The 17,500-nt window shown below is 45.7% G+C and overlaps 1 protein-coding gene across 1 annotated transcript in view; it reads left to right on the top strand.

Annotated features, from left to right (window-relative positions):
- The first annotated feature begins 1,389 nt into the window (after positions 1 to 1,389).
- The window catches only part of cdk6 (cyclin dependent kinase 6), a 34,044-nt gene continuing 17,933 nt past the window's right edge, over positions 1,390 to 17,500 (top strand). Inside the window, exons 1-4 of the mRNA XM_079748902.1 lie at positions 1,390 to 1,847; positions 2,694 to 3,044; positions 5,572 to 5,707; positions 11,411 to 11,578. Coding sequence (XP_079605028.1) covers positions 2,821 to 3,044; positions 5,572 to 5,707; positions 11,411 to 11,578 — 528 coding nt within the window. The 5' untranslated portion in view covers positions 1,390 to 1,847; positions 2,694 to 2,820. The remainder of the gene's footprint in view (positions 1,848 to 2,693; positions 3,045 to 5,571; positions 5,708 to 11,410; positions 11,579 to 17,500) is intronic.

Below are 17,500 nucleotides of genomic sequence, written 5' to 3' on the forward strand. Positions count from 1 at the left end.
TGCTTTGTCATGCAAATGTCCAACATTTAGAGGTGGGGCCGGTGGACATTCCTATACATAATATACTTCCATGTCATTCACCCCTGCAGATTCACTTTCATCCTGGGAGGAATCCTCAGTGTGCAGCTCCATCCAGCATGCAAGACATGTTTTGTATGTAAATCTTCCAGCACCAGGGGAGAAGGGCGAGAGACACAGAGAGAGAGACAGCGAGAGACAGAGAGAGAGGGGGTGGGGGTTCTCCCCCCTCCTCTGATCCCCAGTGTGCATCTCAAAAGCAGAGCTTCAGATGAAGTTATGATAATGGCGCTGGGTTCCACGCCTGTCTTGTCACGTCTCAGCCGTGTCCGTTCACAGAACCGTGGAGGGGAGATTCTAAAGTAAGAAGTGTTTAAAAGGAGGGGTTTTTATTTCTGATGGGAAAACGTGGTGGTTGGTAGGTTGTTGTTACTGTTTGGACAAGATCGATTCAAAAAAATGTATTGTTACAAATGAATTGTTTGTATAGGCCTAAATGAATTTCTGAGAATGTTGATAGCATTTACTTTCATAAGCTGCCACTTTCATAAGTTAGTTCTGTTTCTAACAACTATTAATATAAATATTTTTTTATACATAAATATATGAGATTTATTTAGTCAGAAAGGTTTCTTCTAGAATCATAGTTAATTATATTGAGTTATTAAACAATTCAAAAATGTTAGTCAATAAAAAATAGACTTAATTAGGCAAGAATTAAGTGTATACATATTGAAAGGTATTTTTTTGTTTTATACATTATTTCGATTTATTAATGTGTAGACCCATTTGATTGAATGTACTATACTGTACGCTCGCTATGTTTTTGTCATGTTAAACCCCTCACATAAAACAATGGGCCCGGCGGTAGCAGAGCCCTCGGCGTTCACAGCAGCTCCTCCATGCGAGCGTGAAAAACGACCACCCGAGAAGAGGAGCTACTTGAAGAAGAATCCCCTACCGACAGAAATCAAGCCACCGGGCCTTGAACCTGACCTCATGGGCCATCGAGGAGCGCTTGTCGCATTGCCTTCCCCGCTGGTGCATTGTTAACGAGAGAGTTGTGTAAATGGCCAGGAGAGATAGATAGTGTGACTATCCAATAAACTCCTTCGCAGTCCCGACCTCTCTCTCTCCCACTCTCTTTCTCTCCCATGTGGCGCTCCCGGTTTTGACAACAGAGACAAAACCTAGAGGGCTATGAATGGTAAAAGAACCAAGGAGGCAGAGGGAAAGCTAAAAGAAGGCGGTTTGCCTTTGTAGTCGTTAGGAATGCGGAAATGTCCCTGCTCTGTGTCAAACCCTCTCTGAAGGGGGTCAGGCACATTCAACCAGCGTGGGAAAGCAAGGGAGAGTCGGAGCTCACAGGCGAAGCGTTGCATATCCCGGGATATATGGAAAAAGAAAGAGAAATCTGAAAGACGGAAGAGGAGCGTGCTTTCGAGGGGTATATCACGCGTTTGCCTTTGTCCTATGACCTCCCTGGAAAAAAAGTAGCAACAGTGCACCCATGCAGATAGTTTTTGTGCTTGTGGAATACGCCCCCCTCCCTTGGTGTAGTGTTTGCTGCTCTGAGTCTCAGAGGTGGTGGTGGTGGTGGTGTGTATGTGTGTGTGTAGTCTTGAGGGATGGGGGGTTAGAGCGTGCACAGTCCAACTACCTGTGTGGCCCCGCACGAGGACAGTGAGGGATGTGTGTGATGCTGTCTACTGGGAGTTTTCATTTAATTGAATTTACAACTTAAAACATCCACAACAGCAATGTTTCCTCTGCAGTTTATTGGACGTCATGACAACTTTGCGACATTTTATTGACAACGTAACAAGAAGGTAATCATGAGCCGTTTTACGCTTTAAGTTATCGATTTCTAATGTTTTGGTTCAGAACAGTAGGTTGTTGTGTTTCCTTTGTGAATCAATAAAACGACAAAATGCTGCAATCTAGAGATTTCTCATCCGACTTATTATTTTTTTATTTTCTGAATCCAGAAACATTTAAATTAATATAAAATAATCCCCGCGACCAAACTTGACCAAAATCGCTTGATAATGTTGACAATAGTTTGTTTTATCGGCTGCGATTGCAACTGGCATGAAATAGGATGGAGAAAGTGTTTAAATTGAGCATTTCTGCAGGAAGTTTAGACAATGCCAGTAAGCCACGTGCTCGCAGAGTCTGTGAAGCCTGAAACAGAAGTTTGATAAAGGGCACATTTTGACTGTCTCGTGCTCACTGCAACCACCCGAGCTAGGCTCATATGATTCCAAGTATTCGCAGTAGTTTATATTTATTTCCCTAGGCTCATTGTCTCCTCTATTTCGGGTCGCCATATCCATCTTGAAAGCATCATGGGTATCAGGGGGCGATTTAATTACCATTAGCCAAATGTCAAATCTGTTTAGCTCGCTCAATGCAGGCCTTCGTAATAATAATAAAGGTCGGATGAAATTGTTAAAAGGGTGGTTATACTTGACATTATTCTGTTTTTTAGAGAGGTAGGAGGACATGAGTTGATAATATGCGTAATAGGAGGAGGAGTGGAAGTGGGACGCATCGGGTCTCTGTTGATAGTCGGAATATAACATGACAGCTCTATTATTGCCTACGTGGACCACTGTTTGATCCAAACTGACATGGATGGTGACTTTCTACCTCTGTGTCTCCCTGTTATCCAGGCATTGCACGTGCCAACTCTCTCCTAGGAAGATGTCTTTGTGAAAAAGCCTTGACTCGTCACACTCGCCCGGGATTCCCCACAATATTTTCAGCTGCAGAAAAAAAACTGAAAAATAACCAGCAACAATGGACAAAGAAACTATTGCTACTGACTATGAACCTGTCGCCGAGATAGGCGAGGGCGCTTACGGGAAAGTGTACAAAGCGAGAGACTTGAAGAACGGGGGACGCTTTGTAGCCTTAAAGAGAGTTCGGGTCCAAACAGAAGAAGAAGGAATGCCTCTCTCTACCATTCGCGAGGTGGCGGTACTGAGGCAGCTCGAGGCGTTTGAGCACCCCAATGTTGTCAGGTAAGTCGAGTGTGTGTGTGTGTGTGTGTGTGTGTGTGTGTGTGTGTGGGGGGGGGGGGGGGGTGTCCTTTTCGTTTGGAATTGACTGGTTTGTGATGGTTCTCCTCCATACCTATGTTCATAATGAATGAAAAAGCACTTGTTGAATGAATGAATTTGAGGGTGTACCTCAATGTATAGCATTTTTGGCTTACACACACAAACACACACACACACACACACACACACACACACACACACACACACACACACACACACACACACACAGGGAGGAGGAGGGGGGGGGGGTCATTCCCTTTCAGTTTTAGAATGAATGTTAACTTTCTGAGGATGTCTGTCCATAGGGAGTAGCATTCCTCCGGGTCTCACCTCTGTGTTTGTTTTATCGTGGACTTTGCAAAGAATGAAAGAATTACACAGATCCTGACAATAATTCCTCCATAATCAATGAATGACAGGGTACGACACAGAATGTTTGGTCTAAAAGTACCCCATTTAGAACAAGAGACGTTTCAGCTTTCCTATTCCTAATTACCCAACCCTAGGAATCAGTTGAGCACCACATAGCCAAGCCCACGTTGGTGCACCCAACTTTGTGTGTGTGTGTGTGTGTGTGTGTGCGCGTGCGCAAGAGACACACCAGGAAACCCCTGGGTGTTTGTAATGGGGGCCATTATTCATTCCATATGTTCTGTGTCTGGGAGCCCTCATTGTAGCCCAGCGAACCAAGCGAGGGGGTCTTGTTTTAAACAGCCACCAAGATCGGTTTGAACAGATTTCCGACTGGAGGAACTGGCTCCTTGTTGATATCACCTCATATACTTGACTGATCCTGTCTTTCAACTAGATTACACAGTATTACCTGTTGACTCGGGCCACTTTGTTGTTTGGTGTGAATGCCAAGATCTACTGTTAGGGTTTAGCGATTGGGTACTTGGAACGGTAACGGTTAACTTATTTTTTTGGTGACTTTGCTCAGTATCACATCGATTCATCTAAGGTTCAGTGGGGTTGGTGGTTTTTACGCGGCAATATGAGACAGCGTCCATACCTCCGTGTCACGGTGGAGTAGGAAGTAGAGGAGGACCTCCCTGGCTGTCAGTCTCTCAGGGTCACGTCTCTGATGGGCATTCCATCCCGGGTCACTTGGCATGCTGTTGCCATCAGGAGGGATGCTGGCCGCGTAGCCGTAGCGGACAGACTAGGCTAGGGTTACCATGGACCATCAGAGGTTGTCATGGACACGGGTTAGGGAATGCTGCTTTGGTTGTGGTCCTGAGGTCTTTGAAGAGAAGATACTGGATTACTTTTTTTTTAATTTCTTTTTGGTAAACAGCTTTTCACTAGAGCCGGTCTTGGCAGCCACGCAGACATAATCTGTTTTTTTGGCTTTAGGGTCGTTGCCTAGCGAAGACAACTGTAAATCTTTTGTCTTAAACCTTTTGAATCCCGAAAGCTTTGTACGGAAGTAATGGAGATTGTCGTGAGGAGCTGGCGTTATCGCTGTGTGTGAATGTATACGTGGTGGTTTACACAAAACTGTAGTAAAATAACTACTTTGGAACGCTCAACACACTTTATCTCAAAATTTAATTTGCTAGATTCAAATGCGTACACTGAGTCCATATAAAGCAGCCATAAAGTGGTGGCGTTTTAACTGTGTGTTCTGTTGGAATGTTACGGCCCGACAACCGTCCCCGTTCCATTGGATCCTAGTGGAGGTTGTAAATGATTGAACTATCAAAGTGGAGCTGCTGCCAACATCTTGATCGGTCACATGAAAGTACATGTAAACAGACCATGGCTCTGTTGTTGGCATCTGAGGATAAACGGCCCCAAACATACCTGTTGACCAATTTAATACAATCCAAAGAGATTTCTTTTCAAATACATGGAAAGGGTCTGTTAAAGCAATACAGCAATAGTTACAGAATTTAAGGAACACGTTTGATGGATCTGGCCTTTGTTTTTGTTGTCATCATCCTGATTGTTAGGCTCCAAACAAGAGAAGCTATTTTTCAAGGAGGATAAAACCTCTTTAAAAGGAAGCGCATACATCTTTTCTTTATTGATTTATTTCTATATAAAAAACATTTTAGTCCAGCCAACTATAACTTAAGTAGTTCAGATTCAGTTCAGTTTGTTATTTGAACCAACTGTCTGCATACAGTCTGACCATTTGGCCTGGTACCCATGTACCAAGTATTGGGCAAACAGTTACCCAAGTTTTTGCCCAATACTTGGGTAAACACTGCAATATGTCAATTCACAGCCATGAACTTACCAACTTTAGCCATGAACTTACCATTACCCACCGTCTATCCTACACTGCCTAGGCCATCATCACCTACAAGTTGATGGCCTCTTTTTTTCTTTGTTTTTATTTTGGAGTGGGCGGGGACTGAGATTAGTGGTCTGTTCTGCCCTCTTTCTAACAACCGAGCAGTCATACAGGTATGCAAATATCTCTCCAATTGCAGTGACTCTTGATTCCAAGCTGCTGTTTTGCTCTTCTCCTTCACTCCAGGTTGTTTGATGTGTGCACAGTTTCTCGGACCGACCGCGAGACCAAACTCACGCTGGTCTTTGAGCATGTGGACCAGGACCTCACCACCTACCTGGAGAAGGCCCCTGACCCCGGGGTCCCTTCTGAGACCATTAAGGTAGGACGGGGGTGGGGGCCTTTGGGATTTTAATCAGGGATATAAACCGGTCTGTGAGAAGACATAGCCTATAACTTACTGCCGTATATCATTAACACTAATACATGTCTACTGTGTTCCTGTGCCCTGAGACAATATATTCACAGTATCGGGCCCACAATTACAAGTCTAATTGTAATATGAATGTATCGGTTTATTATCATCATGCCCATTCATGGAATAAAGGGCAGTCACTCATGGCAACGCAATTCTTAAATTCCAGGCCAACATCGCAAACAAGTAAATAATAATGGATCACAGATTACAACCCATACCCCTGTTGCTAGTTTGCTCGCGCTCCGCCTACGATGTGTTGCTCATGGTCCATGGTATGGTGGCCTGGGGAGTATTCTTAGATGAGGTCAGCCGGAGACAGAGAGGATGCAGTGGTGCTGGGGCGAAATCAGAGGTGCACGGGGCGTTCTCGTGCGCTGCACATGTGGCAGCTAGGCTCCAAATTAAAGACTTCTTGCCGTCTCTATTTTGATTGCCCTCCCTCCCTCTTCCACTCTGTTTACACGGTTTCGCAGATAGGGAAACAGCCGTGTGTGTATATTATAAAATCTCCCAAAATGTTAAAAGTGTCCATGTGGTGTCTTTTAAAACTTTTTTTATGGGGAGAATATAATAAACCTAGTTCACCATCAGTTAACTATGTTGCCAAATCTATCCAGATTGCCAGATCTGTCCTTCTCTTGGTCTCCCACCAAAGTGAAGCGCATGCACAAAATCTTTCTGGAAGGTGATTCAAGATATCATGTGTTTGCAACTAATATCAACTCCGCATCTCATGACCGTTCCTTCAGTTCCCTTGACATTCATCCACTGTCCTGCCCACCCACACACTTTCTTAACACACATGTGGTTGGAGACCCAAGGAGGGTGGGGGGGGGGGGGGGGGCTTGGTGTTAATAATGGTGGGACCTTATGATGGGGGCAACCTCCCTGTGTTATTGACAGTAGAGTGGACGCTACATAGTAACCCTCAAGGACACACACACACACACACACACACACACACACACACACACACACACACACACACACACACACACACACACACACACACACACACACACACACACACACACACACACACACACACAACCCTCCCCCCTACTCGGGTAGCCTTCGGCCCCCTGTGAGTGTCCAGCCAACGGTGCATCCAAATAAACCCCCTTTTCCAAATGTAGTGCCCTTGTGTGTTCATCCTGCGCCACCCACTCGCACCTCGCCTCAGTCTCCAGACCCACCACATGCTCATTGATGAAAGGGGCCCTCCTCCAAGAATCAAATGAGCTGGAAGGACATCAAGCGGCCGGGCTGCCCCAACCTCACTGCTCCTCGGCTGGGCCAGCGCTTGGGTTCCACCCCCACTCCTCCTCCATTCTCGTCCACCACCACCACCACCGCCGCCGCCACCACCACCACCACCGCCGCCCTCCAAGCCTGCTGAACTCTTTTCTCCAGGCCCATAAAGGGGGAGGTTAATGAAGCATGGGGAGGGAATTACACTAACGCTAACCGGCAGATGTCTCACATTGTGCCTAGCTACAATTAACAATATGGCTGCCCCTGGTACATTAGCATGAGAAAAGGAGGCGCACTTGGAAAGCCATGTTTTGACGGCATCTTGCAGCAGGCTAGCTAGCTACTATTTTTTTTTTCTTCTTACTTGGTCCTTCTGCTCATGAGGGGTCAGATGTGTTGCGTTTGTGGTTTGGATTTGGTGTTCACCGCTGGCCAAGTGATATTCAAGGGGGTTCTGGTTGAAGCGGTGCCAATGGAACGACAGTTGGGTGTTGAGCAACCACTCGGCTGGACTGCTGTTCAGTGTGCGAAGGCAATCCTCCACATCCAGGCATCGTTTCCCAACCACGCAGTCGTTGAGGAACAGAGAAAGAGGGCTGAAGCTGGCCTAGTAATGTTTGTTAAATGTCAGATATCCATTACCGTGGGCCGTTCCCTGCCAATCAACTGAGAGTAATTGACAGACAAGGGGAGATGGCACTGCGGCCAATGGGGGCTAATATTGTTTGTGTGTTTTTCCAAGAGTCACACCTTTGAGATAATTAGTGTTGGAAGGAAGAAAATGCAGCAGAAAGGAAGCTTGGTGAAATGGCTATTTAAAGCAGAGAGGAACTCGGGCTGCTGCTATTGTGTCAGATACCATGCCACCCCCCCCCAAAAAAACCTGCCCCACTCTCTCGTACGGCCCGTTCGGCCTGTTGGCCTGCTAGCTGGGTCATGGCTGAATGGAGATGGAGAAAGAAAGGCCTGTTTACGCACCCCTTGGTTAAAGCACACACACACACACACACACACACACACACACACACACACACACACACACACACACACACACACACACACACACACACACACTCGGACACACACACACTTGGACACGGATAACATTGCATGTAAACACACAAACACACACGTCGACGGGGACAATGAGCGAGCGACGCCGGGCTACGTCAGGCACACATGGGTCCACGTGAGGTGCACACACGCGCACAATGCAGTCATCTCCCTGCCATTCTGCGGGGGCATCCTGTCGCCACCTCTTTGGGGGGGGCTGCACAGTGGCCAGACCCGCGCCGCTTTGCTAATGTCTTCTGCTTGAGTGTGCAAGCCCCCTTGTTTCAACCCTTTGAGTCCCACGCCAGCTGGTCGGCCCGTGAATGGGGCAGCGGGCTCGGGTCCATGTCACTTGTGAGGTCCAGGCTCGGAGGGGGTGTTCCGCGGGGTGTGCGCATGTGTTTGATTTAGCGGAGGGGGGTGGGGGGTGGGGGGGGGGGTGGGGGGGTGGGCTGGTGCTAGTGGTTAGGGCGGGAGGCGGGTGAACCACGACACGGCGGTGGATGACAACAACCGCCGTCCAGTGTGAGGGAGAGGGGTTGCGTGTGTCACATCCGCGCAGGTGCCGCTCGCTCTTCCTCATGTCCGTCCTCCTCTTCCTCCTCTTCCTCTCTGCTGTTTGTGTGCTCCCCCTAGCCATTTCCTTTCCTCTCTCTTCCGCTCTCCACCGCGCCTCTCTCCCTCTCCTGCTGCCCTCTAATCACTCCCTATCTCTCTCGCCCTCTCTCTCTCTCTCTCTCTCCCCCTCTAATCACTCCCTATCTCTCTCGCCCTCTCTCTCTCTCCCCCTCTAATCACTCCCTAGCGCTCTCGCCCTCTCTCCCTCTCCCCCTCTCTGTATCTGCATGCCGCCTGCGTCGTGCCCCCGGCTCAGTTGCAGGGTGGTCAGCTATGAGAGGAAACACTCATTGTGCCGTGTGGCCCCTGAGTCCGGCCGGCCTATAATACTGTACCGCAACGCATCTGCTTCAAAAATAAAAGAAAAACGCCACAACAACAACTGACTGTTGAACAGCAAATTGGGATGAAGGCCAAGTGGCCATCCTTTCGTCAAGCCCCATCCTATAGAGCCGCTTGCTTTATGGTGAAGTCTGCTTTGAAAGTATGACATGCTTGTTCGTACTGACAGGTGCTATGTTGGAATAAAACTGTATGGGGTGGGGGGGTTAACTGTCATATTTGCGTCAGTCCTTGACGACCCCATTGTGCATGCCCTATGGCCATGTACTGTAGGACGACAGTTTGTGAGAACAACAAGTTGGAACTATAGCAAGACAGCTGCTGAAAAACAGATTATCTCTCTCTCTCTCTCTCTTTCTGTCTTCTCTCTCTTTCTCTCTCTTTCTCTCTCTGTCTCTGTCTCTCTGTGTTATCAAACATCTGCCACAGTCGGCTATGGGAGCAGCAGGCCCACTCATGTTAACTCCTTCCACACTGCCGTGCTTTAGATCATTTTCCCCCGAGGGACACGCTCATAATTACCTTTTATCTCCCACTGTCGTCGGGTTGTTGTTGCTTTGACCCAAACTCGCACACCAGGAGCCATCAAAGCAGAAGCAGAGCGCGTGGCTCACAACCCCGTTCATAATAAGTGTTTTCTAACACTTTGTAAAGAGGGTCACTCGCAGCCGGTCGGTCCGTGAGGCGGATACACCCACATCGGTTTCACATTCTGAGTATCAAAACAGGGCTTCTCCGATCACGGACCATCTGCCGTGTGATGTCTTGTCCAGCTCTCCTAACTGTAACCCAGTGTCCTCCGCCGGCGCCTCCCAACAACAACGTTCAATTTATGTTTCCCTATGAGTTTTCAACAACAATTTTAATTTGCCATCCTCAGTTGTCCATTTGAAGATCAAATTGTAACCCTATTATTTGTGCTTGTATTGTATACTTGGTATTGGAGGAATCTTAAAGGAGAATGTTTGTGGCAGTTTTGGTTAACTATTAGAGATATGAATAACTCAAATCTTTCATGGTGGAATTATCAGTGGGTGGTATCAACGAATAATCGATTATTTGATGTGTACCGACATTCACAAAGGCAGCCAAGGATCATCAGCAAGAAATCACTTAATATCTTAAACGCAAAAAAACAGCTACCTGCTAAGTAGTTCCAGTCAAATTGTCTGTTGTGAAAATTGCAGTAAACTGTAATCAGAAAATGCGGTTATATGCTATAGACCCTATAGTATCTGTGGTATAAAGGCTGGGACTAATTTCAAATTATAAATATGTACACTTTATGTTGAAAGTATAGACCGTCGCGAATCCCATTGAAACGAATGGCGCGGTGATTCGGTCTTCAAAACGAGAGCTGGTAAATTGTGAAAAATGAATTAAACTTTAATCAGACAATGCAGTTATATGCTATAGACCCTAGAGTATCTGTGGTATAAAGGCTGGGACGAATTTTGAATTATATATATGTACAATGCATAACGTTATCTCTCTGGCTCATAGCTGAGCGGACTATAATACCTCCCGTTGCCAAGTCGTAGCTAAGGTCCTTCCTATTTACTGGAGGAGTGAACAACGTTTCCGTTGCATAAGAACCTTATGGGAAAGTAATGATTGTTCCAGGTATTGGTCAAACCCTCAGGCGTTACCAGGGAAACAAAGATATGGCTTGTGAAATACTTTATATTTGAATGGGAAAAAATGTTAGCGGTCCAAATGTTAAAAATCGATTTTGACCCTCAGGAATGAATATTCTAATATTCTGACCCATCCCTATTAACTATAGCTTTGTAATGCAGGAGATGATATAGTTAATGATCCCAGATGGGAAAGTAATGTTTAAGTGGTATTTATAAATACAGGACCATAATGGGGATTTAAAAAGACAAATTTTATTTCAGACAAAATAAATACCCAAAATATATCTTACACTATATAAATGCAAGAAATGTACGGCAACATTACTTTTGAGGTAGGAAGACATTATTTACAGTATGTGCTTGATTATTGAAACTATACATTATATACCACTTTAGTACAGGAGTAAAACAAAATACAATTTGGGGGCGCATGCAATATGTTGGTCTCGTTATTTTCTTTCACTGTCCAAGCACTGTCCTGTTGAGCAGTGGTTCTGTGGTCCTGTTGAGCAGTGGTTCTGTGGTCCTGTTGAGCTGTGGTCCTGTGGTCCTGTTGAGCTGTGGTCCTGTGGTCCTGTTGAGCTGTGGTTCTGTGGTCCTGTTGAGCAGTGGTTCTGTGGTCCTGATGAACTGGGTTTGTGTGGTCCTGTTCTTGGGGTTCTGTGGTGCTGACGTCTCTGTTCTTTGTGGCTCTCTGCAGGACATGATGTACCAGCTGCTCCAGGGACTGGACTTCCTCCACTCGCACCGCGTGGTCCACCGAGACCTGAAGCCCCAGAACATCCTAGTCACCAGCGGAGGACAGATCAAGCTGGCCGACTTCGGCCTGGCGCGCATCTACAGCTTTCAGATGGCCCTGACCTCCGTGGTGAGTTGTGGCGAGCTGGACCTCCTGTACAGGCCGTTTAACCAACACACACCGAGACCCAATTCGTTTACACTGAAAAACCCCAGCTGGAGTCTCCAAAGCTAGCATCACGATGCTATGCTAGCTTAGCATCTCCTTTATTGGTACCCAGTCAAAACCCAGTCGAAACATATTCTTAACTTTTAAACATATAAACGTCCTGCTGGGAAGGCCCTTCCATCACAAAGGCCTGAATGTGGGTTCCAACTTCAGAACAATACATGTTTAAAGGTGTTTCACTATTCATATAGGGGATTTAGATATAAATTATTCTCTCAGAGAAAATTAAAGTCTGACTTCAAGAGGCCCTGATAAAACATACGTTTCTCTTCCTTGTTTTCTATTCTGCATCCAAGAGCTACTTTACATCTTGACTATTCTTCTGACACACGTTCTTCAGTGCTTGATAACCTAGCCCCAAACCGACCACCTTTACCTACTGTCGTCCTCAGATGCTTCTTCACCTGAAGCAGTTTTTTATATGACCTTGTTCTATCTTCCTATCTTATCCAAATACAAAACGCTCTTGGCGCTTCCCTCACAAATCTAATCTCAACTTATTGTAAAAAATGATTTATACGTATTTACTTTCTTACTTTCTCACTTTCTCTTTCTCTTTTACCACAGGTTCATTTCTTAGAACACTTATTGTTGATTGACGATCTCGTGTCACACAAGTATGTATAACTAACCTAACTAAGGTTGCTCTGTCAGACCATGACTAGGTAACGGTGGAACGACCCGTTTCACCTTTTGCATGTTTATTTGTGTGCATGTATGCGTGTGTACTGGTGTGCGCATGCAAATCTGTGATTATAAGCTCGTCAGATTGTTGTGCGTGTTGTTGTGGAGACATTTGAAGAAATGCATATAGAAATGTAGACACACACACACACACACACACACACATTGCTATTGACACACAAACACTAGATAGGCTGTTGTCTCCAGATAGAGAAATGCAGATACGAGAAATGCATAAATGAGCAGCGAAATCAATTCAGATTCACTGCTCAGGTCTGGTTTTAGGGGTTTAAAATGTGGCCAATATCAGATTCCAATGTGATCTGTTCACAGTCGAATTCACACGTGCTATTGTGGGTGACAGATTGCTAGAAAATGAAAGAAACGATATTACTACTATTCTACTATTTGAACCGTCAGTTCACTGACCAGCTCTATTGTAGCCGTCTTCCATGTTAATATTCACAGAGTAGCTCTCGCTACTGCAGAATATTGACAAATGTAAATCTAGAGTGGCGGAAAAGTAACAGGAAAGACCAAATGACTGTTACTTTTTGCAATGTTAAGACATTGCAAAAATCTGACCTGTATCTTATTCAGGACCCTGATTTGAAATTGGCCCAATCAGAATCAGATCAGATCTGATTCCATCGGATGATTCTGATCACTCTGAAAAGAAATCCCATCAGAGTCACACATGAGCAAAAGATGTGGTCCTTTTCCTTGCCGTCTATACCAGGCTTTAGTGTCCCTTGGCAGACAGGGATGGATGGACGGACAGAGACACACACCTCTATCTTCCCACCACCGGTGCGTTTGAAGTGCGAGCGTGGAGGAGGCAGCTCTGATGACCAGATAACCGCCAGAGAAAGGAGAGGGTTGAGGCCCAGGAACCGGCAAAGACTCCAAAGAGACTTGAGAGAGGAGCCTTTAATTGAAGAGAGATGGGACATCTAGGGTCCAGATAGCAGGCTAACAATAGGCAAGGTCGTGCGTAGTCCAACGGATGGACAGTGACTGCATTGTTCTGTGTCTGTACTGGAAGGTGTAGTGTTGGGTGACCCAAACATACATAATGCTGTTTAAAGAAATGCAAAATTGCACTTTGGCACTATTTCAATATTTTATTCATATATATATATATAGAGACGACTATCTGATAATTGTCGGGATGCCCCACTTTGTTTTTGCTTACTCAGAGACTAAACGGGTAAATGAATGACAATGGATGAGGCTAGCTGAAGGCGATCTCAAAGACCAACATCCCCAATTAACCTTCCGCCTCAATAAAAATCCCCTAAGTCATCATTAGTAAGCACAATATTTGCCTAAGTTGATTTTAGAATCCCCCATCTTGCAAATAAATTGTTTAGTTCTTTGTATACATGAATTCCATCTTGTTGCTCTCTCCTTTGGCCGTTAAGTGAACTGCAGCGTGCTCAAGGCCGTGCATTTAGAGCTCTGGAGTGCAAGCTCTGAGGGTTCAGAATAGTAGTCAGAAGCTAATGTCAGCCAAAACATAAATAGATGTAACAATGAAGTTTAATGAAAGAACAGAATTTTTTTGCGATTAGCTGCACTTAGAAATAGCTTCCTTACCTTTTACCGGCCAAACCGGCCCCATTCAAATATATTATAAATCAACCCACAGGCTGTTCTACCATAAGAGAGATTCAGGGAAGTTCTACCATAATAGTTAAAATACAACCTGTTGTTATGTTGGCAATGTAAAGCGATTTACATTGCGTCAAACTCCTACTCGTCGTCCCTGTGAGTGTTGGGTTGCATAGAGTTGTTTCTTTGAGTTTATTGTGGAGCCATACTTTGGTTCTGGTGACCTGGTAGGCTAGACTCTCTACCTGGGAATCCAACTCGATTGAAGGATATCGAGTATGTACGCATGTGAGTGAGAATGAGAGGGAGGGGAGAAAGAAAGAGAGAGTGCGTGTGTGCGTGCTGAAGTGGAACAGTGCAACGTGAGCGTGCGATCTCAGGTTCCAGATGAATGTTGCTGTGTCTGGAATCCCCCTATTAGCCCCTCCACACACACACACACACACACACACACACACACACACACACACACACACACACACACACACACACACACACACACACACACACACACACACACACACACACCACCATTCATCCATTTAGTGTTTCCTCTTTGTAATAAAAGCAAATAAACATAGCACTGTATTCAGGGGCGCGCACACATACATGGAAATAAGACACACACACACACACACACACACACACACACACACAGCTTCTGACAATCTTCCCCTTTACCCAACAGACTTGCTAATGTAGTCACCCTTAGTGCTTCTGTTACGGGCAGCCAGATGGGTTTAGGGAACTGCTGATGTTCAAGACGGTAGGCCTAGCTCTCGCTTTCAGTCTGATTCATCTCATGTGTCCTGAAATGACAAGCAGGGGGTGTAAGTTTTTTTTGCATAGGGTAATAGATGAGACGAGATGAAAACTTTTTTCAGTTTCTTTCTTACTATTTGGAAAGAGTCCTCGTTATATACGTATACGGGGTCTGGTGTGTGTGGGTGTGACGTAAGCATAGGCATATGCTCATTTGTGAACAACTGATGGGCCCCCCCCCCCCCCATTGACGGCTTCCGATCTCTCTCTCTCTCTTACACACACACACACACACACACACACACACACACACACACACACACACACACACACACACACACACACACACACACACACACGTGAGACTCCCCCACCTCCCCCCCCCACCCACCCTCTGTGAAAGGAAAGGAGAGAGGGTGAGGAGGGAGGACCACCCATTGAGAGAGTACGGGGGGGGGGGGGGGGGGTGAGATTAGGCAGCCCCTGGCTGTCCCTGGGGGTCTGTTGCTTTGTTGATGGTCTTAGAATGACCCCGGTCTGGCTGCGGCCGCATTGTTGCAAGTCTGATTGACAGGCGGACGGGTAAGGAGCTGATGTCTCCGGCCGGCACATCAGAGGGGTCCGGACAGACGCACGACCCCTTCCGCTGTCCATCATGCCGGAGCGCTAATGCTGCTGCCTAAGCAGTTTCTCCTTTATTGTTGGAAAAACAAAAGCTTAAGGCTTTTGATGTTTGAATTTTGAACTCCAGATTAAGTATGCTTGTTTTCATTCAAAAACTTCTAACTTGTCTCTAAACGTTTTTTTGCATCTTCTTCGTGAAGATAAAAAGGGGATACGAACCTCTAGTCGATATTGATGTGTAATTTTGTCAACTATCCACCGTCGCTCTGACTTCTGAAACCAAAACGTGTTAGCGACGTATTAACAGGATTTTTTAAAATTATTATTCATTTATTTGTCTGCTACTTTGTCTGTGAACGGATCGAAAACGTCGGGAGCCTTCTAACCGCTTATCCTCTGAGACAGACTTGAACAGTAGAGTAAGTGGGCTTCAGATGCAGCCTTGATAGCATCACATGTGACCAGCGATGCTAGCTCCCATCAAGCCCCACTAGCCCTGTGCACTGGCAGCACCAGATCAAGGCCACAGATAGACACATGGCTCGATGAAGAACGACACCGATGCCGCGTGGGGAACCCGAGATGAATTGGACATGTCCGCTTTTACTGATGCCCATCGAAAGCAATACTTTCTTTCAAACCTTAGACGCAGATCATTCCACCAATGCGCGTTGAACTTGGTCTTCTGTCAACCCCCCCGGACAGGTTCTCATATCGCTGACACTTCCTCTTCCTGCTCCATTAAATGGGTGTTTCCCACCGTTATTGATCGGGTGATATCTAGAACCTCCACACCTAGCAACCATTAAAAACAAAACAAATAAACCGGAAATCTGAAAGCTACGTCATCCGTGGTTGTTTGCTGTGAGTGTCACGTAGTGCTAGGATTACAGAACTGTAAAGTCACTGCACTCCCATCCAAATAGCCTACTTAATTTCCCTTGTGGCTTCACACGTCCCACTAAGATCTAAAATACAGTTTAAATTCCTTAGTTGGCTCCATTTTATAGTTTCACCTGTTAAACACAGGATACAGACGTAGCTGGCACTTCCCATATATTGCAACAGTGAGACATGCACATTCACCTGGTTTTAAAAAAGGTATTTTCTCACCGCTATACCTACTTTCTCTGTGTTGGGACCTCCCACCATGCCTACCAGAACAAGAAACCCGTATCTTAGACAACATTAAACAAATTGAAACCAGATTTCCTGACTGGTCCCCAGCAGCAGCAGCAGACGCGGGGCCTGCTACAATACAATGCTTTCAGACCGACTCCAGTCGGCTCAGGATTTTATGTTCATCTTTCATTTAGTTTAAGTTCCGGAATGTTGTGGCGCCTGACGCCATACTGATCACCAGGCGCCTGGTTGCATTTGTTTTGAAGTGTGTGTGTGTGTGTGTGTGCGTGTGTGTGTGCGTGTGTGTGTGTGTGTGTGTGTGTGTGCGTGTGTGCGTGTGTGCGTGCGTGAGTGTGTGTGTGTCTGGGGTTGCGTGCTCCCTTACGACGTCTCTTTCTGTCTGCCATTTTCTATTCTATCCATGTTTCAGCAAGATTAAATCGCCTTTTTTGTCGGTCTGCCATAGTCTACTTTAAGTCTTGAAACCTAATTGCACTAAAGAACCTTTAGTGCAATCCAATATTGATGCACGTTTAACTATAAAATAACCGTCACTATGGCGGTAATAAGCTGCGTGCACCCACTATGTGAGCGTTCACCTACCGATGCTAGGGCCAGGGCCTCTGCCAGGAGAACACCCTCCACCTATTCTTGCATCGGCACATGACCAGGATACGCGCATGGTATGGTGGTCCTACATATTATTTCTGTTTTATTTTATTTTATTTTATTCGCAAGTGATGTTGATTATACACGGTTAACTAAGACATTAGACGGAGGGATTTGTTTCATTCCAAGCTGGGTCTTGCACTTGGAAGATGTTTCCATGTATAGATCAAGTCATGTATCGCTTACCATCCAAACTATAAGTCACGTTGTGTTGTCTGTTACCAAGTTCAGTAGCTCAGTTTATTTTATATTATAAGCTATCGCAACAATGACTTTTGCCTTTCAATATAGCTATACAAAAGAACAAATTATAACAAATCAAGTGTGTGGTAACACTCAAAATAAGTT

This window comes from Pollachius pollachius (genome assembly GCF_949987615.1).
Source record: "Pollachius pollachius genome assembly, chromosome: 13".
Taxonomy (NCBI): Eukaryota; Metazoa; Chordata; class Actinopteri; order Gadiformes; family Gadidae; genus Pollachius; species Pollachius pollachius.